The sequence below is a fragment of the Pocillopora verrucosa genome, chromosome 4 (genome assembly GCF_036669915.1).
Source record: "Pocillopora verrucosa isolate sample1 chromosome 4, ASM3666991v2, whole genome shotgun sequence".
NCBI classification, from domain to species: domain Eukaryota; kingdom Metazoa; phylum Cnidaria; class Anthozoa; order Scleractinia; family Pocilloporidae; genus Pocillopora; species Pocillopora verrucosa.
Genome location: NC_089315.1, coordinates 28,969,853 through 28,996,030, shown reverse-complemented (window position 1 = coordinate 28,996,030; position 26,178 = coordinate 28,969,853). Strand labels below are relative to the sequence as shown.

The 26,178-nt window shown below is 39.1% G+C and overlaps 3 protein-coding genes across 4 annotated transcripts; 1 reads left to right on the top strand and 2 right to left on the bottom strand.

Annotated features, from left to right (window-relative positions):
* The first annotated feature begins 761 nt into the window (after positions 1-761).
* Positions 762-4,599, top strand: LOC131785245 (phenylalanine--tRNA ligase, mitochondrial). Its single transcript, XM_059102095.2, has 4 exons — positions 762-1,395; positions 2,192-2,462; positions 3,155-3,423; positions 3,709-4,599. Exons 1-4 carry the CDS (start codon positions 799-801, stop codon positions 3,874-3,876), a joined length of 1,305 nt encoding a protein of 434 aa, XP_058958078.2. The 5' UTR covers positions 762-798; the 3' UTR covers positions 3,877-4,599.
* Positions 4,244-10,774, bottom strand: LOC131785244 (polyunsaturated fatty acid 5-lipoxygenase). The gene is made up of 12 exons (XM_059102093.2): positions 10,531-10,774; positions 10,271-10,447; positions 9,008-9,117; positions 8,296-8,630; positions 7,979-8,126; positions 7,568-7,876; positions 7,227-7,425; positions 6,778-6,940; positions 6,377-6,483; positions 6,072-6,174; positions 5,534-5,752; positions 4,244-5,438 (listed from the first exon to the last, which is right to left on the bottom strand). The coding sequence occupies exons 1-12, from the start codon at positions 10,602-10,604 to the stop codon at positions 5,205-5,207; spliced, it is 2,178 nt and encodes a 725-aa protein (XP_058958076.2). The 5' UTR covers positions 10,605-10,774; the 3' UTR covers positions 4,244-5,204.
* Positions 10,775-11,961: 1,187 nt separating this feature from the next.
* Positions 11,962-26,067, bottom strand: LOC131785185 (regulator of nonsense transcripts 1). 2 transcript variants are annotated; one of them, XM_059102023.2, is made up of 28 exons: positions 25,603-26,067; positions 24,443-24,532; positions 23,845-24,012; positions 23,540-23,581; positions 23,191-23,287; positions 22,322-22,363; positions 22,091-22,164; positions 21,866-21,953; positions 21,547-21,730; positions 21,334-21,442; positions 20,798-20,917; positions 20,244-20,331; positions 20,078-20,148; positions 19,832-19,907; positions 19,291-19,494; positions 18,550-18,693; positions 18,269-18,330; positions 17,806-17,957; positions 17,303-17,420; positions 16,627-16,783; positions 16,183-16,269; positions 15,855-15,910; positions 15,721-15,763; positions 15,500-15,557; positions 15,088-15,161; positions 14,630-14,884; positions 14,204-14,329; positions 11,962-13,671 (listed from the first exon to the last, which is right to left on the bottom strand). In XM_059102023.2, the coding sequence occupies exons 1-28, from the start codon at positions 25,956-25,958 to the stop codon at positions 13,426-13,428; spliced, it is 3,387 nt and encodes a 1,128-aa protein (XP_058958006.1). In that variant the 5' UTR covers positions 25,959-26,067; the 3' UTR covers positions 11,962-13,425. The 2 variants fall into 2 exon arrangements, with proteins under 2 accessions (XP_058958006.1, XP_058958008.1); XM_059102025.2 differs by lacking the exon at positions 22,322-22,363.
* Between the last annotated feature and the right edge of the window lie 111 nt (positions 26,068-26,178).

The window sequence follows — 26,178 nt, the reverse complement described above, 5'->3', positions numbered from 1 at the left end:
AGAAATGTTGGGGGGGAGGGGAGTCGCATTGGCGAATTTGGTGGGGGGGGGGGGGCGCTGGTCCGAAAAAAAATCTCCAGATTTGAAATCTGCAGAGGTTGGTATCTCTGTGTTTTGATAATTCTACAAACAATACCAGTGATTAAAGATTACTATTTCATTTTGAATGTATCTAAATGCAAATGTGTCAACTCGAAAAACACGCCCATATCAAACGATTGTTAAAAATCGATGGGCATTTCACGCAGAAGAAGATAAACCGAATGTTTTAGATTAAGATATCTCTCAAAGGACTAAACCGCATCATGTTGACGCCATGGCTTTACAGCTTGTAGGAAATAGGAGAATTCTGGGCCTATGATTTTTTCTGTCATGTAAATTTAGAGAAATTGGAAGAAGAGACTGGAAGGTTTTTTTGTCCGCTTTGTAGTCTTCAAAAATCCTCAGGTAATTTAGTGTTAACAACTGGGTTGAAAACGTAAATTAGCCACCGTAAAGGGTAAAAAAGCTGACGTTTCGAGCGTTAGCCCTTCGCGTCAGCGTTAGCTCGAAACGTCAGCTTTTTTACCCTTTACGGTGGCTAATTTACGTTTTCAACCCAGTTGTTAACACTAAATTACCTGCTATACTCTCCCACCGACGCAGCACCACAGTTTCTTTAGAAACTTACCCCTTTATTCAAAAATCCTCAGTTCAGCCGGTACACGAGTCAGCAGTAACTCTTATAAGCAGATGCTATGTCATGTAAGGATAACACGTTTTGCTTTCAAGTCCTTCTAAAGTCTTTTCGTTTGCAAAATGCCCTCCGTTTTGAAGACACGAACTCTTGCAGCCCCTCTTACCAAGCAATTACAATGTGGAAGACTGTTATTCGCTGCATATCTTCACAGCAAAGCGGACACGGAAGGAGATAACATCCAATTATTCAATAACACTTACTCTCGAGACGCCATGACTAACATCACTCCAAGCATTTTGTCCAAAGTCGGACGAAACCTGCACCTTTGTAAAAATCACCCACTAAGCATTTTAAGAGAAAGAATCCAGGAACATGTTTATGCGGACTACAGAACTCGCTGGGGCGGCCCCATGTTTACAATGGTGGATAATTTGTCTCCAGTTGTCACGGTGGAACAGAACTTTGATAGTTTGCTTGTTCCAAAAGATCACGTTAGTCGAACGAAGAATGATAACTACTACATAAACGCTGAGCACTTGCTTCGCGCTCACACCTCTGCGCATCAAAGAGACTTGATTAAAACTGGACTGGATGCTTTTCTTGTTACGGGTGATGTTTACAGGCGGGATGAAATCGACATGTGTCATTACCCTGTGTTTCATCAGATGGAAGGTGTCAGGTTGTTTTCACAGCACGAGCTGTTTTCACAATATGAGGTGAATATCTCTTCCTTTTCCAAACCATTTGAGGGGGAAGGAGTGGGCTTTTTTCTTTTTTCTTTTGGGAATGTCAGCTGGCCTTGCACAATGCCTTCTCTATGATGAAGTCTATTCTGTGGCCAACTATGGACCCCATCTCAGTCACCTCTGGGCCAATGTAATTTTTAAAATCCCTACAGTAACAACTTTTTAATTGCAAATCTTCCTATTTTTAAACCCCTACTCACCAGAATTTTCTTATCCCAAAGTCCCAAAAATGTGCGACTCCATTCTAGTGACTCTATTGGAAATGCAATGCTTTTATTATCAATCCAGTCATTAAAATGCTACCCCATCCAGTAGCACACTCCATTGGCCTATTACTGGGAGATACCCCTTTCTGCATGCGCATAACCACTCAGGTGACATTGGATATGTACATGTCTTTTTATTGTGCAAAAATTGCAAGACATTTTCCAATTATTGACCTCCTTTATCTATTGATTGTAATTTTGAAGCACGAGCTATCTTAACCCTTAACTCCCAAGATCCAATTAGTAATTCTCCCTACTAGAAGCCATACATTTCATTTAAATTGAATGAAAAGAATTTGGTCTTAGATCAAGATAACATCCATTAGATGGCTTATCAATTTTCAAAGCCAGGTTATGAGACAAGGTATTGGAATTACCCAGAAAAATTAAATTTCAATCACTTCTGGGGATTAAAAGGTTAAATTTACCGTGATTTGTTCATACAAAGAAATGACAAATGCAGTATTTGATCATGATCACTTTCATTATTTCTTTGCAAGGAGCCATTGGAAATGTTTGATCAAAGCAGAACCAAAACCCCTGAGAAACAAGCTGCACACACACTGGAGGCAGTAAAGCTTGTTGAGTTCAGTCTCAAGCAAACACTGGTGAAGATTGTTGAACACCTGTGTGGAGAGGGAGTGGAAATGCGCTGGGTTGATGCATACTTTCCCTTCACCCATCCTTCCTGGGAATTAGAAGTTAATTTTGAAGGTGAATGGTTGGAGCTGCTTGGGTGTGGCCTGATGGCACAGGAGATACTTGTAAATGGTAAGTTAAAAAGATAAATGTAAATGAAATGTTTTGGAAACTAGCAATGATTCATTCATTCATTTCTGTACCTTTTCAAAGTTGAACTGGTATTTAAAATGATGGTTTTTGTGGAGGAAGAAACACCAGGTTACCATATGGAAAACCCCTGGATCATTGAACAAAAACTGACATATTAGATTCAATATTAGATAACTCATTTTTTTAGTTTCATGTCATGATTAGCAGTTAAACTTCTTTACCTTTAGTTTTTTCATCAGCATTATGTTTACATTGATTTTATATTTTAGTTGTGTTTATTATTGAAGGTATACATGTAGCCTAATGGCTGATGAGCTGGACACTGGAATAAAAGGTCCAGGTTTGAGTCCTAATCAGATCAGCGTTTTGTGTTCTTGTGCTAAGCACTTTACTCCCACAGTGCCTCTCTTTACCCAGGAATATGAATGGGTACCAGCAAATTTTCAGGAAAATCTGATAAAATGTAGGGGGGTAACCTTGCAATGGACTGGCATCCCATTCAGGCAGGGAGTAGTAATCCTAGTCGCTTCATATTGAGGAAACCAGGATAATCTGCAGCTGAATGGGCTACTTGGCTTGAACAGAGACTTAACCTTTAGTGAAGTAAAGTTTATGGTTTTATCAGATTTTAAACATAGCATTATAATTGAGATTTCCCATTTCATTTCCAGGTGGAGCTGAACACAAGATAGGCTGGGCATTTGGTATTGGACTTGAGCGTTTGGCCATGAGGCTTTTTAACATCCCTGATATTCGGCTGTTTTGGAGTGATGATCCAAGATTCCTTTCTCAGTTTGAGGGAAACAAAGTTGTTGAGTTCAAGCCGTTCAGCAAGTACCCACCAACTTACAAGGATGTGGCATTTTGGATTCCTGAAAACTTCTCTCCAAATAACCTGTTTGATGTGGTTCGTGGGGTGGCCGGTGACATAGTGGAAAAGGTGAGGGACTGGAAGTTGAGGAAAGGGCTGTGTATGTAGAAAAGTAGCTGAGAGAGAGAGGGTCTAATAACTGATTTTGGTTTACTTAAATCTACTGGTGATCTATCACAAATGCTGCAATCTTTTTGGCTATGCTACTCGTCTAGTTAAGAAATGTTCAGCATGCAGCATGTAACCATCCAGTTATGGATGCACACTGGAAGGTGTCAAGCCAGAGTTTATAGGTACCTTAGGTTTATGAAATAGTGAAAATGAGTATCGCTAAGGCTGTTTACCTTATTTCAGGTGGAGTTGGTGGACACATTCTGTCATCCCAAGACTCAGAGAGAGAGTCAATGCTATAGGATAACTTACAGGTCCATGGATAAGACTTTTACTGACATTGAAATTAATAGTATTCAGGATGAGGTCAGGGAAGAAATTCAGAAGAGATTATTGGTAGAACTTAGATAGATTACTCCATCTATGTCATTTTAAAATAGATGCTTGATCAAGCTGTGGTGTGATTTGAAGAAATTGCACTGGTTTTGCTTTTTTAAGCTCTATGATTGGTCCTAAAAATGTCTGCCAGCCACTTAACCAATCAGATGCTAAACTTGTCATTTTCCAGTGCTTTAGGCAGGTTAGGTGCATCTAATTGAGTTCTCATTGGCTCCCTGAGATTCTTTTTTTTTGTTCTGATTGGCTTTTATGTTTACATTGCCCTGGATTTAAATTTAAGAAACTTAAAAATTGTACAGTGTTCTAAAACATCTGCATTCAAATTTTGTTTCCTCATACAAGTGGGTCACATTGAACCAAAAAATTGTTACTTGTTGAATCGGTTTTAAATTTTATTTCCCACTAAGAAGACAACGTAAACAAGTATTAGTAGATTTTGAGTACACTTTGTCCCCCTAACAAATTGTATCTTGGCTCCAGTTGTTCAAAGGTTGGATAACGCTATCCACTGAATAAATTTTATCTGGTGAATAGTGCAGTATATTTTGCCATCACTTATCTACTGGATAGTGATTTATCCATTGGATAATGTTATCAGACCTTCATACAGTTGGGCCTTGAAGTTTAGAGCCTGTTAATTTAAGAAATCCCGAGGAAAACACACTTTGTATAGTTTCAGATACAGCTAATTCCTTATTGAGTTTGAATAACATTCATAAATCGTTTGAAAGTAAACCTCTGACGATACTTAATTTCACCGTGCATGTCAATATAGGAATCGTTGAAGTTTACTGGAAAGGAAAGAGAGGAACCAAGAACCATGCTTTGGAAAATGCCCCTGTGAATGTGCAAGGCGATTCTTAGGAGATGATTCCCTTGAATATCATCTAAGAATTACGAAATCTCTGAGCTATTGAGACGTTTTGTTATTCTTAGGAGAGAACTTCCATCTACTATCATTTAAACTGGAATATTTTGTCTGAAGATTTAATTTTCTTCTCTACGGATTCTGTTTCAATATCTTATTTTGGGTTCATTCTAAGCCCTTCGTGTTTGTCTTTCCCGGTAAATTATTATTTGAAACAACCGAGGCATTGTTATGTAGCTCTTTCCAACTGCAACAGATTCTCTCACATCACAGTCTGGGTTAATTTTGCTCCCGACAAAAGTAAAATTGCATAGGTTCATCTACCAGCAAACAAAATAATTTTCTTTTCAAATCCTGGACACTTGTTCAAAGCATGGTTTCGGGGATCGATGTCAAATTTCTTATGTACCACACACGTAAATCCCCATAGGAATTCGAAATAAATAAATCTTTTGGGAAATATTAATTTGATTTAAGTGCAAATGCTGTTTGGTATCCATGCTGGACTCAGATAAGGATATGTGAGGTATCCCTCTCGAAATCGTTCTTTATTTCTCTTGTCCAGGAGGGGTTTGACCGCGGAGTGAAGTCGGTTGTAGTGTTTTTGGACAATTACTCTGCCTCCTTGCTCCGGGAGTTTGCCTCCGTAGTCGAACAGGCGGTCGATACGAAGAGAACCCAAGCTCATTGCAACTCCGGCTTGAACCTGTCAAAGACATAAAAACAAAAGGATTTTTTTAAAAAAATTTTTTGGAAAGAGTGCAATTCAAACCAAGATAATGTATAATTTTCTTTACTCACTGCTGAAACATAACTATTCGGCAATCGTAAAGTATTAAATTTGTCATCGGGCACTCGTTCGTCGTCGTACATCTTCGTGGGCATGTTTGGCGTGAATGCTCCGTACGCCGAGATTGGATAATTGACAGCAGTATGTTGAGCGGTTGAGGTCCAGATGAGGCGCGTAACAATGTCGACCAGTAGTGCTTTGGTGGCTATCTGAGCTGGAAAACCGCGAAGCTGAAGAATTCAAGAACAATTAGAAAGTAATAATCAAGCGAATAGCGAAAGTAATCCGGAATTGCATTGGTTTTGTTTTACTTTGCGCTCTGATTGGTCTGCCAAAAATCGTGCAATCCTCTACCAATGAAATGCCCTAGTTAAACAAATCGCACTTTGACAACCCGCGTTTTCTCGCCTTCAGGCAGTTTGTTGGTGTTTTTCATTTTGGTTTCTCCTTAGCACCATGTCATATATTAATTTTTTTCCCGAAAGGCCTTTGTGATTAATTCGCTTTTGATTTTATTCAGTCTTAACACGCCCGGAGGAGTTAAGCTACCTTTCCTTTACCGCCGTCTTTCCCCACTCCCTCAGATGACATCTCGTTGGCGAGACCTTGAACTTCGTGATCCTTCAGTACATCGCTGTCAGCGTGGTAATAACTACGATACAATGACATGCGCGAGATAAGACTTTTCATTAACTGGACAGTCGATCAAGCAACCAAGAATCGACCATTTATTTACAGTATGAGCATTCCATTTCTAAGCAACATCCCCAAGTTGAAAGAAAAGTCAGCTTACTAGCCAAAATGACCATCTTGCCGGCTTTGTCTCATAACAAAACTGGTTGGCTTCTACTCACAAATTGACGTAGTCCTTGACTAGATCTTCCATAGCTTTATAAATCAATTCTCCGTCGTCTCTGTATGGGAAATATGGCAATTTTTTTCGGTCATCGATGCCACGGGCCTGATATTAAGAAAAAGGAAAAAAGAGAAATTTCTATGAAGTATATGCGCAACACTGGAATAAACTCGTTAAGGCAGTCACAAGTTTAAATAATTGCTCGTTGAAAGCTCGAGCACAATTTCGTTCCTCTTGCAAAATGTTTTTAGAATGTGAAGGTGATATGAGTCACCGAATCTTCTTATGTCTTTATGCAACCTCGTTCCCAGAGTCCTTTCTTTTCATCCCACGAGGAAGGAAGAGAGAGGCACCTGGGAACGAGGTTGGTCAAAAGTGTAATTTGAAGTTACGTCATACCTTATTCTTGGCTCGGAAGTCAGTATCGGCCCAAGTCAAGGTCTGAAATGCACGCACCAATAGGGTTACAGAACCAGTATTACCAATAGCAAACAACTGATGCATGTATGCTTGATCGTCAACTAGTTTAGGAAATCCCACTTTATTAGTGGGTAATAAGCCTCTACAGTAGAACAAAGAAATAATTACAAACAGAAATTAATAATAATCGTATAAATTATATTGATATTCACTTTTACCTTTTATTGAGCGGTATTATTCTACACCAAGTCGCTGATTACACAATAATATATATAAGATGTTGGAATGTGGCATCATGTCGTCCAACCTGGGCTCGCAACAATTAAAACACCTGATAAGCCAGGTAAAGTGAAGTAAAACACTTAAGGCTGATCGAGTTGGCCTGGGTGTGACTCCAGCCACCCATGAGCTTTTAAGATCTTCCCTACCTACAGTGATATTTCAGTAGCTGGTGCAAGGGGTGCAGTGTTGATAGGTATCTCAGTATGCACACACAAAATGGCTCCATCATGAGGTGGGTTTTTAGTAAATGTTCCACCATCTCCACATAAGCAAAATCTGTGACTTGAAAGCCCGCTTTGGCAAGAGCCCACAGGTCACCATCTTCAGGAGAATAGACTGGTGAGCCTGTGCAAGGAATGAAATAGGAGATCTGTTATTCCGAGTTAGATTTTTGAATTGGGGTTGGAAAAACTTCGGAAACAGGATACCGGGAGAAACAGAATGCGAAGGGACGGCACGAGGAGAGAAAGATTGTCCTCGTACTTACCTGATGTAGAATCAACCTGGATAGCCACTGGTTGCAACTGTGCAGGTCTACCTTTCCCCCCTGGACGCGAGACAAACAATGCTATGGGAGACATTGCGGGCCACATTTTCCGCGTGGGACTGGGCTCTGTGATGTCTGGCATGGTAGAGAGGTTGTCAAAGGCTGGGTACTGCACAACAAATAAAGATCCATCGGCGATTGTGTCTTGTATTAAGGTGTTTGTTTCCAGGCTTCTCGAGAGCGCGGCATCCCAGTCGTAGTTTGGATTCAAACGTTTTTCAAGATCAGACCATTTGACTCCAATGGGATCTGAGAGAGATTCAACAAACGTTAATATAAAACAACTATTGACACATTCACGTCTTTCATAAGTAATTGTTTGTCATTGCGGAGCCTTGGAGCTGTACTTACCTTGACCAGCGGTAACTTTCATAAGTGACATAGGATTGAGGCCGGCTAACCGCTGTTCAGTAAACACACGGTCTTGTCGCCACGTGACATTGTTGACGACGCTTTTAAAAAGTTCCTCTTGAGAGGGAAATCGGAAAAACGGGCGAACCTGAAGAAAAATGACCCACAAAAATTATTCTTGATGCAAAGAGATGGACTTGATTGCCACAAGGTTGATAAGTCTACGAATAGTGGCGAGAAAAAAACCTTGATTTCTATGAAAGTAATTAAAAGTGTTGCATAGTTTTACACTTAAGTTTTGGAGATTTCTCTCTTACCATTTCTTCACTTTGTTGTTGCTTGAGAAAGAAGTGATAAATTTGTTCATAGTCAGAGATCTTGGTGAATTCTTCTTTATTCGTTTTCCTAAAATTCTGGATGAGCGCTAGATTTTTCTTCAACATGTAACCATATAGCTTCATCCACGTTTCTGTGAAGGGGTCCGATAGTGTAAGATTTATCAAGAGATATGCATTAATGTCACTCATGGGGAATGGAAAGTTTTTCACGTGGCCCAGTTTGTAGAGTCCTCGGTGTTTTTCAATGTCTTTTCCTCTGCTCTCGTGGCAGTGGAGTGGAACCTTTTGGGGGATAGCGACACCACAAGGGACACCTGGGAAAGCAAAACAAAAAAAAAAATTGGGCAAGTATAAAATCTTTATTTAAAGTGAGCTGGTTTTTTTTCCTGTATCAGGAGAGTGAGACAAAGGAATAAATTCTTAGTCCTCAGCCCACCCTCTTCAAAGGGACTAGCAGAACATGAGCTCATGTGCTCTTGGGTAGACTCAGATTTTTCTAGAATACCTTATTTTTTTTTATCTGAAGGACTCATAAAGTGGAACATCGAGAATTCTCCGGCAAGAGGTGAAAAGAAGAGAGAGTAACTAAATCTAATGACCTAATTAATTATTAATTAGCATAAGATTACATTAATGACCCCAATCAAGTGCATATGTATAATTTTTTTTCGGAAAAAGCTAAGGTACTTACGCTCCTTGCATCCCACTTTGGGTTCGTATCCAATCCATCCCGGACAACAATCGTAAATGTTATAATGAATAATTTTGCGAACTGGGTACCAGTAAATCTTGGTTTCGGTACTATAAGGAAAAAATAGATAAAAACATCAGGTCTACAAGGGATGATTCAATTTCGGTGGTAAAATGTCCTTGAAATATTATTCATGTTGGGAAAATACTGCTTACGTATCCGTTCCTCAATTCATTTATCCATCTATTCTATTTTTTAAGTAAAGTTTCAGGGTATTTTGCAAAGTAGGATCCTACCGCGTAGTTGTAACTGAAATGTAGGACCTTACAATTGTTTGGCCGTGAAAGGTCTGGGTACGAGAATATAATTGTAATTGAGTTGAATCAGAATTATTTTGCTTTAATAATAATCAGCAAATTGCAGCCTATTTCTTTTTGGTTAATTATTATTATCATTATATATTTTTTTGGCAAGTGAAAACTGTTTTTACTTTAGACCAAATCAAAGATAAAAGATGAAATAGTTGGGTGTGATGTAATTGAAATGATAATTAGAAATGTAATGGCGACTTCTCAGAGAATCGTCATTCGTTTCTCAGTGTCAGCGGTGTTCTCAATTTTGACATGACCGTGGAGGGCTGGTAAGAAATTTGACGTCACTGGAAAACTACCTGTCGAGATTGTTTCAGACTGACACGTTTGTTCTCCTGAATTTTACAAATTTTTCTTCAAAAATTGAAAAAAGGGTTTGGTTTAGATATAACTGTTTTTAGAGCCAATAATACTGAAAATGACCATTCTTGAAAAAATTAGGGTCTGAAATGCTCAGCAAAACTAAAACACAATCAATTGCCGAAAATGATGAGATTTTTCAGCACTATGGATCAGCGGGAAACATTGATTGACTTGTCCCATTCGGAGGCAAAAGAACCCTATGGATCCTTTTTTTTAAACACAGGAAGCTCAAAATCGTCATGTCCATCATAAAAGCTTTCTTAAAGAGGGGCAGAAGTAAATTTTTTCCCAAGAAAGAGATTCTGTTTTTGTTTCTTTTGATATCCAGAAAAAAAAATTTAGGAGAGAACTATGTAATGTTAGGAATAAAGGCAAATTGTCAAGGATAACTCAAGGAATTCAGGCCTTAAAAAGAGGAAGTAGAAAAATATAAAATTGCGGTTTTAAACAAAAAACACTGGTTACTTATTACAACTAAATGTGTGTTTACATTGAAACAGCTTCTGTACCTTTCTCTTGAATTCCTTACCTTTCTTCTTTACATTGGAGTTTAGGGAAAGAAAAAATTCCACAATCGACAACCTTAACTTTTTTTTCAGTGGTGGCATTTCTCCGTAGCACTAACTGTGGTCTTGTTCTTTCAAAGGCGCAAACATTTTTGCCTTTTTCCGGCGCCGGTCGAGGGATTGACTCTTCATGGGATGCCCTGCATAATTTAGAACAAAACGTTTGAAGTAACGTTCCGCTAAACTGTAATTTTCGAACTAAATTATGTTCAAAAAGACTTACCTTATTATAACGGCGAAAATGATAGCGAACAGAAATGTCGAACAGGCAATCGACGATTGTTTTTTCAAATTCATTGGCAACAAAACTTTACAAGTTGGCCTGATATAATGAGAATATAACTAGATGCAAGGATTCGACAAGAAAATTACACTTGTTTTCAAATGCGAAATTTTTTGTCGACGAACAATGTACGACACAAATCCTTTTAAAAAACAATCTGTATAACCATGTTTCAACAAAAGAAGCCCCCGATTTGCTCCATTCACGAACCACTTAAAACACTAAAAAGTAATCATATTTTGCCCGGATATTGGTAAGGATTTCATTACCAATAAGGAAATCTTATCTAAACATTCCTAATGTACTAAACAAATCTTCAGAAATCCTTTGTAGGCTAAAACCAATAAGGTATTGAAGTAAATTTCGATTCTGTTGGCATTAAAATCTTGCGTTCGTACCCAGTGCCAAAATTTTTACCTTTTCCTCACATTTAAGCGTTACAGAGAACAATCCATGACTTGTTTCTTCTTTCTTGGGTTTGGTTCACTTGTAAAAAAACTAATTTCGTATTTCTTTGTTAATTGGCACCTGTCGTTTATGTGCACCTCTGACAGTGATCAGTGACAAATTGTCGGATAAACCAAATCGAGCAGGCGATACAAACTTGCGATAATTTCCTGGTTAACAAGAAATTATTTATATTCATTAAATATGATTTTCAGTTTTCGCAATTAGAGAAAGGGGGAAAAAAGATAAAAAAATGAAGTAGTCTCATTTTATTTCCGCGAGGAAAACACTGTGAGCAATGTATTCCTGATTTCTTTGTCTCTTTTACAAAAAATTTAGATCCAATAAATTTAGATCCATTCAGATCCTTAACTTCTACCATACGTGAGATTGGTTTTGAAGGAACAGATTGATTAATGAGCTTGATTAGAAATTGCAACTTGTTATCTCCCCGCTATTCACTAACTAATTGAACAGCTGCACGACAATATTTGGTTGATAGTTCCTGATCTTTCTATCTCATCCCTAGTCCACTTAGCCAAGCCGGCAGAGCGTAAATAACAACGGGATGTCTGATAGGCGTTACCCTTCCACCCCCCTCACTCACCTGGCTGGGAAAGGTCTGGGTACGGGAGATCCGGAGTATCGCAACGACAGGTTTGATTATTGGGAAAGCCTCGACCGAATTCCAATTTCTAAAAAATCAGCCACTTTTAGAGTTTCGATCAATACAAAAGCACTTATACTTTTGGTGGTATTCTCTCATCTTTTAAGAACTGAGTGTAATTCTCCCTAACGAATCTGTATTTACAAAGTATTGGAACGCGAATCGTTAGAATGTCTTAGGGGTTGAGGGAGCGTCCAATGCTGGTCGAATCTAACGCCAACCCACGTCAGAGAATACCCACTAAACCACGTCTGGAATTTCACACAAAAAAATAAACACACCAAGTATATTTTGAAACAAAAAATGTTCCTATTATCATGAGTGCGAAAACACCAAAGCTAACTTCACGACCTGACTAAATTACAAAAATCTCCTTCAATCACTCACAAGAGAATGCACTACAACTTTGAACTCACATCAAACGCATCTGCCAAAAAGGTTTGTAATAACAGTACTAAAAATAAAAGTAATAATGTATCACACACTTAGCCCTAAGAGAACATCAACCACGGACTGATTGAACTAGGAAGTGGATTATAGGATAAATGAACACACCACTAACTCTAACATTATTCAAAAGCTTACAACAAAATAACAACAAATACGAAACAAGATGCACTTCCGTACACCCTGCTTCAAAAAAAAAACTTCACGGGACGCACGTCCATCGTTTCCTGACTTCTTAAAAACTTGTTCCCTTTTGGAGACAGAGACAAATTTATGGGCAACATTCTATCCAAAACACGTCTGTTTTGTCCTCAGTTCTGTCCTCTAAAACCAGCGGCAGCTTTAAGGAATGTCTTGCGCTTATTTTAGATGCTAAAAGAGGTTGGAAGTTCTAACGTAACCATAGTTTAGTCACTAGAACTAAAGCAAATAGTCATTAAAGGAAAGGTCTTTGCAGTAAGTTTAAATAAGATTAGGCTTATCACCCAAGCAACATTAAACTGATTTTTCTCGTAACCGAGGTTTAAGTTTACGAAACGTCTCACTTCGAAGATAAAGTGGACATCACGTTGTAAACTCAAACATTTCGTCCACAACCTTTGTTACAGATGTCTTGCTTGGAATGTTTAGTTTCAAATTGGGGAAAGAGATTTCCGATAAAAATCCATAACAAAAACTTCATAGGAGAATCTGTTAATCTTTACCAAGATCTTGCATTTAATTATTTGGAAGCAAGTTTGTCTTGCTTTTGTGAATATCAGTGATGAAAGAAGCGTCAATAGTAAGCAAGCTAGCTGTGGGGTCTACTGTGTGACAGGGAGCTCAAGAAAAGTGAAAGATCTGAGATGTCTGCTGTGTTACGACCAACTGTCCACAATCACGTCGAGGTTAATTATAAAGCTGGTTCTTTCTTGTCGTTTCACGGCACCCTACCAATGTCTTTTTTCTTCTATAAAACTAGCGAAGCTTTGCTCGTCAGGTCAAGAACCGTCTAAAAACCACCAAGTCAAAGTTCCAAAAAAAAAACTTCATTTTTTTTCTGTTCGCGGCGTCAAAACCGTTGAGACCCGTCGTTTGTAAATGCGGGTGAAATTTTTCTCCTCTCTTCTCGTTCCACTCTCTCCTCTCTTTTTTCTTCAAGGTTTTAGTCAGCACCACACCCTCAGTGTGGGGACAATCAAGGGTGTGGCTTAAGCAAGGTGTTACCTTCTGGTTGCCTTGACGACGGCTGCCAGGTGACGACGTGCCCCCTTCACAGCCGGTAGGCTAGTACTTCAGTACTGAGAGGCATAGTTTGGTTGGGAGTAGTCTGGTAAGGAGTTCATGTAGCCTCCCCTCTCCCCTTGGTAGGTAGAATCCTGTGACAACACAGCATCTGCCTGGGATTTCAGGTTGAAGTCGTCTCCAAGGTAACTATCCTGAGATAGGTCCGGCTGCGACAATGGCTGTGAGGCCATGGGCTGACTCATGGACATGCCACCCTGAGTGAGTGGGCCCTGGGACAGAGGCTGGGAAGCATCCTATTGCAATGAGGAGAAAAACATTACAATAAGAAATCCACTCAACCCTTAAATTCTGAAGAGCTTGGCGCGAATTCTCAAAATGCGTGACAAAACATTTCCTTCCTCTAACACTGGAAAATTTGTGAAACATAGAGGTCATATTCTTCACTTGAGATTTCGTTTTCAAATTCCTCCCTGACGTTCTGTCAGAGGGTGTTTAAAAATTGTGAGAGTGAAAGTCTCCATCGCTTCTGGGAGTGGAGAGCTGCTTCACGGGTTGTTCATCAGCCTTCATTTTTCTGGTTCATCAGCTGCACACCGTGTTCCTCCTCTCCATCCCGCACTGTCCTCGATACTTTGTAGTTTTATTTCCACACAAGCAAATTATTTTTAAATTTTCTCCCATTGCAAGGCAATAAAAGTCTGGTTTTTTCGATACAACGATTTCAGACTGACTTGAATCTAACTAAATACCGCGTTCCTTTGGCGTAGATTGAGAATCAAGCTATCCTAAAGGAACAATCCCCATTTAAAGTTCGTCAGCTCATACCTGACTGGCCTGGCTGGCTGGCATGTGAGGAGCATACGCCATTGGTTGCTGGTGATGATGGTTGCGCTGATTTCGCTGCCGAGGCTGCTGAACTGGTCGGCCATGAGGCATTCGACCGGCAAGAGGCTAAAACATAAAGAAAAGTTGTCAGTTTAAACTCAGGGCACGACTTTCACGTCCAAAGCATGTGGCCATCAGACCTGATATTTACAAGACATTAGGGGAAAATTGTATGATGGTGCGAAAATAACGGGCTGCAGCTAAAGAAATATTCATAATTAATATCTAACTTACAAGATCAAACCTTTAAACATGTTAGAGACGAGACCTCAAACCCCCCCCCTCCCTCCCCCAAAGCTGTAAAACGTAACGCTGATATGTAGCTTTCCCTAAAACCTTAAGAACAGATTAACCAAGTACACTCACCTGCCCAAAGTAGGAGTGGTGTGGGGGAGGTACCGGGGGGATAAACATCCCCACGGGTACCGGGATCCTTGCAGCAGCAGCGGGTGGAATGGTTCGCTCGGCTCCGATGTAACTGAGCCGGTCATGAGTGTGGAAGTAAGTGTCATGGAAGGCTGCAGGATCCATGGGTGCCTGAGGTATCTGACGGTCATACACACTACCGCGGATCAGCGCTTCACGGGCGTCGAACATGGTGCTGCTCATGAAACGGCCGCCCTGAGGAGGAAAACAGGAAGGTGAGTACGTGGGCTGGGCTGGGCTGTCAATAATTTTGAAAGTACATGGCACATGAGAAGTGGCAAGTGGACGCCATGTTGTTTCACCAGATTTCAGGCACGACTGGGAACTATTCAGTCAACAAAGTTTGCAGGAATTAAATGAAAAAGGATGTTAAGCAAGAGAATGAACAGGTATCTTACCGGATTTGTACGGTTAACAAGTTTCCTTGGCTTGCTAAACTGAATCATGCTTTCCTTTAAATTGTTCAGGGGTCCTGCAATGCAAAATAGGCCATTCATACGTCAATGTTTAATTCTCGCAATGTGATCAAAAGGTTCTCCTTCGGGTTGCTATAAATTTCCTTGTAAAATTGTTAAGAGAATTTGGTCCTACATTATTCAACTTAAAAAACCCCTCACCCTCCAGCTGGTGATTTGTTTTTGTTCCCACGACCTGTTTGCGAGATTGTGAAGCGAAAACGTGATGAGAAGTTACATTCTGAGCACTTTTGAGGTTTTTGGGGTTAACTCACAGATATCCTGCCTCTCACCGCACGACGAATGACTGGCTGCATTCAATGAAAATGAAGCGGAATCAAAGTTTTCAGCTCACCTTCCATCAAAGCCTTGTTTTCTTTGTAGTAGTTCAACAGATGGTTCCACAGAGGTTGCTGAAGAGAAAAAAACCAATGCAGTCAGTTGCAGTAACTTGCAAGCTTTACTATAACTTATGTATCAAAATGAAATAGAAGATCAAACTACGTCGGAGTGTGAAATCACATTCAAGTTCAAAGAGTCGATTAGCAAATTTAACTATCTGTAGCAGCGACTTACCCTGGAGAGGATCTTGGGGTTGCCAATGACAATGATTCCATATCTAAAATGGAAGAACGGATAACGTTAAACACTGAAAAATTTAGAAACCTCTCACATGTTTTGTTCCTTAAACTAATAAATATAATACATACTTTGCTCGGGTCAAAGCCACGTTCAGACGTCTCGGATCATTCAAGAAACCAATTCCCTGCAGATCAACAACAAGAGACAGAAGTTAGGTAGACTACCTTCAATTGTCAATGGCCACCTCTTCAGAAGTGATCCTTATTAGGATATCATACACTGAAAAGCCCACCGGTTACTGCCTTGTATATTTAAGGCAAACTACAAATTTTCACTTTGTTCAAGAAGTAAAACTTGAGATAAGTCATCTTACTTATAAATCTCAAAATTGCTTTGCTTTTTGTTCAAAGTTGTCGGCCTCGGTTATTTTGAATTAGACATAAAAGAGGGTGATACCTGATGTTCGTTGGAGCGTACACAGGACAGGATAATGTAGTCCTTCTCCCGGCCCTGGAATGCATCGACACTGGCGACCTCGATTTCCTATGGTCAGAAAATGTGTGTGTTAACACTTATCACTGGTCTCTCATTCATGAAATCCTGATGTTGTAGTCTCAAGAGTGTAAATATTACTAAACAGACTCGAATAGTCCCATATATTTACTATGGGATGTTTCCTCCTAATTACCTCGATTTTTGCGCTCCAATAAGAAGATGTAGGTTACGGGAAAAATATATATATAAAAAAAGAAACTAAACAAAAAGCAAAACCCAAACGTCATAGAATAGGATGTTCAGGTACTACCTTAAGGTCCAAAAAACTCTCACAATCCACCGTAATAAAAAGTGCAAAATTCAGTAGCGTGGATTGACACTCTCAACTCTTAAAGCACAACTTACCAGATAAAGATTGGCATGAAGAGAGCCACTAAACTGCATGTACTGTACAATGTAAGCTCTCTGACCCTCATACGGAGTTATCACTCCAATCTGCTCTGGTTTCACGCCAGCACGGAGAAATCGAGTGGCAATCTTCTCCACGTTTGCAGCTTCAGTCCTGTGCAAGAAACACATACATGAACAAGTAGCACTCCAATTTTGAGCGAAAGTAAAATAGAGCTCGTGTTTCTTCTCTTTTGTGTGCAATAAACTGTCCAGTAAGGGAATAAAATGGTGAACAAAGCATCCTTCCGGATACATTATTGGAGTTTTCAGTAATATTAGTTTCATTCGGCTGTCTTTGCTCTTTCTCCTCAAGGTTTCCCATATGCTGTTTGAAAATTCTCCAAATAAGTGAAGTTCAGGTTGTAGAAAACCTAACTCGCAACGGTAGATCACTATTGCATCCAATGACTCTTCCACATCATTCTTACTTGCAGTATTATCACAAAGCAATTGGTTTTGATGCGAGTGCGTTACAATAAAACGTTACAAAAAAAACCAACTTTTTTTACCCTTTACAGTGGCCAATGTACGTTTTCAACTCAGTAGTTAACACTAAATTACCTACTATACTCTCCCACCGACACAACACCACAGTTTCTTTAGAAACTTACCCCCTATATAAAGAACCTACCTGTTGAGATAAGATGTTCCCGAGGAAGCGATTTCCTCCTGACCCATGGTGGCATAAAAGAACATTGGCTTATCGGGAACAGGCCAAGGGAAGTCAATCCCGGTCTGCTGGCGTTCAGCTGCGAGAGAAATGGTACGAGAGGACGCTTTACACGAGGTTTCAAGATAGTTGGGATTTGCAGACTTAGCAGGAATGCCAACTTAATGGACGGGATACTTTAAACTGAATCAACACGATGCAAGATAAGTATATTACTGCGTAACTGTCTTCAAAATATCAGTCATGTAAATCAATCATTTCAATTGACCAACACCGCCTAAAACTCATGCTCACATTTAACGATTCTTCCCCACTTCAACCTTTTGCCCAAAGGTCTTGAGGCCGTGTCAACCCTTTATCCCTAAGAACGACTATCCTCTCATTTCTCCTTACATTTTCACACTTCGACATAACAGGAAATGCATAAGGAACAGTTTGGAAAATATGAAGATAGCTGAACTTACCGACAGTGACTCCATTCTGAAGAGTTCCGTCATAAAACAGATTGGATGGGAACTCGCTCAGGGAAGGATGCATACGATACTGGACTTGGAGACGAATAGGACGGATCCCAAGAACTACCAGACGTTCAAACAAAGACTGAGACAGACCAGCACTACACAGGATGAAAAAAGAAAAAAAAACCATTCAGATTAAACACCACCCTCCTTATAGCTAGCGTAACAAGTAGAACTGGTTGTTGCACTGATCTGTTTTTAACTTATAACAAGAACCATCAGTACTGCGGGAAATGTTTCAGAGTTGTTTTCCTGCCTGAAAAGTTGCAATGACACCTTTACATTTCCATTTTAGTTTTGTATACCAGAGTGCAAATGAAAAAAACTTCATGTTCTATGCTTCAGCCCCTTCAACATCATGTGAATGTCAATAAAAGAAATAAGTTAAAAGAGATTTTCAGACACTTACTTAGCTGCTTTCTTGCACATCACAACAGGACCAAGCTGACAATGATCACCAACCAGGATGAGCTGAATACCACAAAAAAACCCATGATTGTTAACAAAACTGTCCAAAACATTTCATGTCCATTCACAGGACCCACAAAACAACTTGAGTTTTGTTTAAAGCAGCAGTGTTCAAACAGAAACTGGCATTTGAAAGAGGTTTATTCATTAAAAAAAAAAAACCAAAAAAAAAACACGTTTTTGATCCAACCATAATTAGCATGATCTAAACCTGTGACAGACCTGTTTGCAGCCTAGTACAACAGGCACCATGCACTCTGGTTCAGTGGCTTGGGTTGACTCATCAATCAGCACAGTACGGAATCTGAACTTGGACAGGCGAGGGTCACCAGCACCAACACAAGTGGTACAAATCACATCTGCATGCTGAGGAAGAAGGAAAAGCTCCCTTGAGTGAAAAGCAAGGAGATCTGAGCTCCACAACATAAAATTAATGAAATAGAATCAACTCTTACACCAAAGGACAGCTAAGAGACATGTTGATTTCAAGATAATTTTTAACATTAAGCAATTTACAGAAGGGTACATATAGCAAGGAATTGCCAACTTCATTTAACAATTCAGCTTAAAGAGATGTCTGTCACCCTAAACTATAGCTGTTCATGCGGAGTTACTTTAAACTACCCTTACTGGCAATAGTTTCATGTTTGATTCCCCAACTATGTGAAATAGAATTTAAGATACCCATTTCAATAAGAGCTAGAACTTAATATTGTGGGTCTAACAAGGCAATACATTTTCATATATACATATACTATTAAAGGCTTCTGAAATTGATATTTACTTGTATATCAGAGTGAATAATCATTTCAGCCTCACTCCCCTAGGAAGGGTTAATGCTGAAAACACCAGCTTAACAAATCTTGTTCATGTACTTCATCAACTTTTAGTTGATTATCAAATAATGTATAGCTCCTGTAACAACTGAGTAATGCATGGTGTTGAGTTGTAAATAGACTTTACCTGGAGAAGCTCGCGTTCACAATTTCTCTTCAGAGATCGGTACCTCTTCTCATCAGCGGCAGACAGCTCACCCTGCTCATCTTTGAGCTGCTGCAGCTTTTGGAGTTCAGGAACACTGTCCATGTTACGCACTTGATTGTGCAGTGCAAGGAATGCTACAGGAGAGTCAATAGCCTCTCTACTCTTGGCACACAGTCTCACAACCTAAGGATAAATCACTGTCTGTTATCAGTCTCTCCGAAAACTAGGAACTGGAGAGGTTTATTATTGGTTTTCAAGTAGAAACAGTGAACAAAAATATCCCTTGTCATTCTTTATAACCTAATAACCCATGCATGAAGAATTCTACATTTTATGCTAAAGCTGCGAACTTGATGGAGGAAATTCACATGCAATACATTGGCCTCAGAAAAACCAAGCTTGATAATATTAATCAACCTGCATAATTTATGTGGCTTTTTCTGACTCTGTGGACAGTTATTCCCTATATACTACATACTGTGATTTTACAAAGTCATTGCCTGTAATGAGCACATTGTACCTTGAGTCCTGTCTTATGGATTTTCTCTGTCAACTGGTCCACTGCAATGTTACTTGGAGCACAGACAAGAACTTGACTAACAAACCAACAAAAATGAAGTGTTAACATAAAGCTTTTACTTCAAGAAGAACAACCATTCATAGCTGCGAGGATCACCTATATTTGTTTATTCTACTGTTGTGCACATTTATGATTTTCATATATCTACAGTCATTAGTCAGAGAAATGTTTTCTTATTGTACTTACCCATTGTTTTGCTTGGCTAGGTGATAAACAACACTGGCTGATGTGACTGTTTTTCCGGTACCTGGGGGTCCCTATGTGAAAAAATGAAAAACATAAACTTGGAATCATCACAATCTACATGTAAAAGTTGTTTATAAGACAGAAAGCAACCTGACACTTCACTAACCTGGATAAGACTAAGTGGTCTTTGTAAGACAGTCTTGACAGCATACACTTGTGAATGGTTCAGCTCTGGCAGACCTTGGGCTGAAAACCTACAAAGAGTGATTGTCACCTTCAGTATGTAAAGCAATAGCAGATCACTTGCAATATGACAAACTCTTAGGGATACAATCATGGCAATACAGTGAGTACTCTAAAAACCCTCTCCTTTCTCTTGTCTCCTTTCTCTAAACAAATCCTCTAGCACTGATTTTCATCAGAGCTCATACTATTTTGTGTTTCAGCATAAAGAATATTAGAATTTCAAAGCTTTTATTAGTTTCTATTTCAAATATTGTAAATTTCCAATAAAGAATTTCATGGCTCCATGGAAAAGCTCCTACCAGTCTCTAATAAGTCCCCCCCACCTTAACCTTCCCCAATAACTCCCTCATCAAGAACTCCTAATAAGCCCTATGAGATCTGTAAGAGCATTTCAGATAATTCCTCAGCAAATGACCAAGACCTGTCATAACCAATACCATCTCAATCAGGTACACAACATTCTTGAGTACCAACCTCTTAGGCAGCTGGCATTTGACAACCTGTTCTTCCACCTCATGACCCAGCAGCTTGTGATAGATGTAGCCACTGACTGATGTTTCATCCACAGCAAAGGTCTTCATTCCTGTTTGCATTCTGATCATAAAGTAAACACAATAACGTGAGATAATGACAAAAGTGAAGCCACACACGGACATCCTCCCCATGATAAGTCACAAATTTTGAGCCTGTCAGGTAAGTTTACAAGTTGTCCAGTGTTTTCCAGAGAATTTTATGTAGTCAGCCACTGAATAAAAAATAAGTATTTCACATCAAGAGAAGTATTTCTAATGCTTTCTCTCAGAAAAGTGGCTGATGCTTCAGAAATCTCACAAAAGAATGGTTATTTGACCTTGTTAAAAACTTTTTTAAAACCACTTTAGTCAGACGAAAACCATGGTCTCAGAAAAGAGAGCAAAATTAAAACTGGTTTGAAACATTAAGAACCAAATCAAAGTTTGAACTACAACAGTGACAGGTTCTCAGGGTTAAAGATGCCTTGAAATTTTCACCTGTCAAATGAGGTTGATTTCCACACAAAGTCCACAACAAAGTTATGAGTACATTCAACTGGGGCACCCAGATTGCTGCGCAACTCAATCCCCACTTCCTCACCAAAGTCTGATGAGCACAGTCAAGGAAATCACAAAAGTATCTGCTGGCAAAACATATGTTTAAGAAACAGGTCCTTCATTACATATACAGCTTTTCAAAAGCAAGGATACTGTTCGGCACTTTGATCACATGACCAACACCCTGCCAAGGTTTGTGTAATTCTCCGACATATCGCAGGCGGAGCTCATCACCAGGCATCAATCTCATGTCATCATTTGTCTTGGGAAAGGAGAAGTATGCAATCCTTTTCTTGTTGAGACCAATGTCCCAACGAACAACAATGTTATCTTGAGTCTGTGGAAATGGAGATTTACATGTAATCAGGCAATAGTAGGGAAATGTTGCTGTAAAGTACTGATAGATGGAAGAATTTGAAGTCAAAGTATCAATTTTTTAGAATTGGTAAGTCTGCTGTTAAGCTAACTCTACCTGAGACTCTTTCAGCTTCTTGTCATAATCTGCTTCCAGTTTAACCAGTGGGCCAAAGATGTTTTGATATTGGTAGGCATCCTCATACCTGAACAAAATATGACATGGGAAGGGTGAACACCTTTGTCAATAAAGGGGAAAGATGGATTGAAGGATAAGAGGTACAGATAAAAGGAATTATAATTTTTCATGTTTTACATCAATTTAATAACTGCAGCCACAGACCTGAGAAGAACTTGTTGTGGTTCATCATCAACTCCTGGTTTATCCAAATCTTCTAACTTAGCTTCAGGATTATCCTATGAAAAACAACCATCACACAATTAAGCCAGAGACAGAGCCCAATTACTACAATAAAAAACCCAACAATCAACTACATTCATCCCCAAGGTGGTAATGATACATTTGCATTGGGAAAAAAATTCAAACATTACTCAAAAAATGTACAGCACAAACCTTCCACAGTTCTTCGAGCTTGTTAATCTGTTGTGCAGAGATCTGTGAGATGTAAAAATGTTGAATGAGTGCCACATTCATTAACTGTTGGACAACCTATGTGGTTTAAAGGGTGTTTGACAACTGCATCACTAAGGGGAGATTGAGTGCCTGAAACATCCAGGAGCTTCCACTATTGGCAGCCAGCTCCTAGATGGAGACTTCTCCTATGGCTTGCAAATCCTGGTAACCCAGCCATGAGCCCCAACACAGGAAAGGGAAACAGGCACCTGTAACAGTGAATAAACAGTGGAAAAGGGTGGGAAGGGGTGGGGAAACCTGCCTAGATGATGAGCTAACACTCCTCACAATGCTGCCAGTTCATGATCAAAGCAAGCGCAAAAATGCCTCAAATGAAGAGCACATGAAATTCTGACACAAATGCATATGCAAAAAAACGCTGATACTCTTTGTTGTTAACTCTGTTAAATTGAATAAATTGCATTTTAATCAAGGGTGTCACTAACTTTTAGCAACTGGGCATGCTGAATGTAAAGCTTGATCACAGAGCCTTATTCCCTTTCCTCAGGTACTCCAGAGACACATATACCCTTCCCTGTGACATTATTAAATTCTTCAGAGACAGGGATGCATTTCCCTGAACTACCACACCTTAGTAGCCAAAAAATAGGTACAGAGTAAATTAAACCAGTAAATCTCTTCATTTTTGATAATTTAAATATATTTTTAGTTTTGAGAAATCTCATGAGGAAAATAAGGGATGGAAACTGAAACATTCTTCTTCTTGTGGATGAGCTGCACAAAATTATTTTCACAACAACTAAATTTTTCCAGTGCTCTATCATTAATAATCAAATATGAATGTCTACCTGTCTGGCTCGCAGCTGATCCTCATCAGGTGGAACTTTAACAAGCCAGGACAAGAAGCACCTATCATTAATCAGAGGCTGCCACTGTGCCTGGTCCCTAAGTTTTAACAAAGCAAGTGTCTATATTACCAGATACACAAAAAAACAGAACAGTTCACACTAAATAGTTTCCACATTAAAAAAAACCTTTAATTTGCTCAACAAGTTTATTTTAAATCACAATTATGTCAATAGTAGAGTGCATTAAAGCACCAACAAAAAGTGAGAATATCAAAGCAGGTACTGAATAGTATGAAGGCCATGTTCAAGTTCCTGTTCAATTTTTTTTTTATGAGAATATTATACATACCAGTTCATGTCCTTGGAGTTACTCTGTGTAGCACAGGGTTGTCTGAAGAAAGATACACAAGTGGCAAAAGTAAGCAAAAGGAACCTTGTTGTAATTATTTTGAACTTAAAATTTACTAAACTCAAATCATAATGGAAAGAATAATTTTTTTGCAAGAAATTGGAAAACTTTGATAGCAGAACCACCTTTATTCTATCAACATGTTCCCTAGTATATCAAATTTCCAGGAATTACTCTTTGATGAATTCAAGAAACAATTCTTCCTAGATACACATATATAAAAGAAGCTTTACAGACCAACTAACCTGCACAGTAACACCACAACTGAATCAGCCTTGGCAGGAATAAATCCCAACAAGAAGACATTGCGGCAGCCACAGTTGTAGCATTCCAAGATTGTCTCCCCTAAAGGACCATCTTTGTGAAGTGTCACCTCTTTGTGCTTGGCTCTTACAAGGTGGTTTACAATATGACTGCAAAGAAACACATACCAATTAAAGATAACTTCCTGACTCCATATCCAAGTTCAACCTCTTGTTAAAGCATTGCTGCCTGTTCTTTGGCAAGACATGCAACTCTCACAATGCTTCTCTCCACCCAGGTTTTGTAAATGGATAGCATCCATAACTGTTAGGGTATCCCAACAAAATGACAAGGGGGGGGGGAAGTGGGGATAAGCAGCATTGAACTAGCATCAATCCCATCTGAGGGGATGCACACCTTTCCCTGATTTATTCATGCTTCAAAAGCCAAGATAAGTTCTCACAGTATGGGCTACTTAGCCAGTCAGATGCAATCTATTCTTAGTCTCTACCACTGTTCCAAATGAGTGCATGGTAGACATGCACTTAGTGGAAATATCCTTCATAAAACCATAACCGAGTTGAAATTTGTTCCACAAACCTGCCTGCAGTGTTTCCTCGCCCATTACAGAACCACTTCTTGCACTGAATGCACTGCACAACAGATGCTGGGTCATGAACTCCACAATACCTGCAGGTATAATTGATCAATATTATAATTACATGTAAGTTGGTTCGCTCGGAAGTGCAAATCTATAAATAAATTAATTATAATGATCTGGATCATGATAACCCTGATAATGGTAATAGAGCAGTTTTCAATTTAGTATTGATGATAAAACCAAATTGCTTTGATTACCCCAGATAACTCAAACCAATTTCTTAACCAATCTTGATGTTTTCCTGATAGGATGTTTCCTTTGCTTTGATTGGCCAATGCAATTATTTTGGTTTTGGTTTTACAATTCTCGATTGAAATGCACCCCTCCGTGTAGTTCACAATTTAAAACATCATTGATTAACAAACACAATTGTAAGGGGCTTAAAAATAAATATATTGAAATATATCTGGTCAGGAACAGCTGTGTGTTAGCCTCCAGGCTACTAATCTTGCTACTTCCTGTTTTCTAGATAATATGTATAAATTATTTGGAGAAGTTACATATTTATCACTTTTGGGAGTTAAAGGATTAATAGGGAATTATTGAGTTTCTTAACATGACTACAGCCATAAAAATTTTCTCCAAAAAAAATTTAAAAATGCCCCATTTAAACGGCAACCTAATTTGGATCACAAAATGTAGTCATATAACTGGGTTTCTTCTTTTTTTTTTTAACCGAGAAAAAAAATTGAAGTCTGTGTTTAGGTGCTGCAAATTAATTTCAATTCGTCAATTACGACCTTTGGGTTGTGTAAGATAGTGTTATTAAAGAGTTCAGCTCAACTTATTAAAATAGAAAAGAAATTTTAGACTAAAAGAGAACAAAGCGAGTTGAATTAATAATTTGCAACATTTTCAAGTTAAAGAAACGACATGATTTTTTTTTTTAAGCGGGTCAAGAACAGCTGAATCTCGCTCCATGCCGGACATGCAGTGTCGGTCTAGGTGAACACTTGTAAGCCTTTCTTACATTATGGAAACCCATTTTCCCAGATTTCACTTTGACGAAAAACAGAAAACAATTTAAGATGTCTGGGAAAACATAATTATGGAACCGTTAAGCAGTTAACTGAATATTTGATTTTAACGTTGAACGCACCTGCAAGCGAAGGCTGGAAGATCCTTCGAGTAAAAAGTCTCGTCCTCATCTTCTTCAAAGTTAAGCTCCCCCAAAGAGTTGCTAACCTTAGAAACGGTACCATCCACCTTAGCTTCTTCGTTTCCTGTTGTTGGGCCGTTAGCTAGATCTTCTTTTTTGTCTGCGACGTTGCCATTGACCAAAGGTTGGCTCGGTTCAGGTTGTGAAGCTTGAGATTGGGTTTGGGTTTGCGAAGGTACTGTAAAGTCGTGAAATTCGTACTCGCTTCCTTGTGTGTCCGCACCGAAATCAGCTTCTTCAGTGTCTAAAAAAGTCAAAGTTTGAGATGCAGGCCCGTAGGAGTCTACAGTGCTCATCTTTCAGACGAAAAAAAGTAAAAACTGTCTCAGTTACGACAGTTAAAACGAAAGTATCGGAGGATTTTGAAATCTATCGTAAGAACGTGGCCAAGATGGCGACTTCAGCCACGCGATTCCAATTTCGCAATACGTCCGTGAAAAGATCGGAATTTCTCGGTTCCACAGACATGTCTTCGACTTTCCGACTTATTATCGACTTGAACGGTATCTGTAGAAC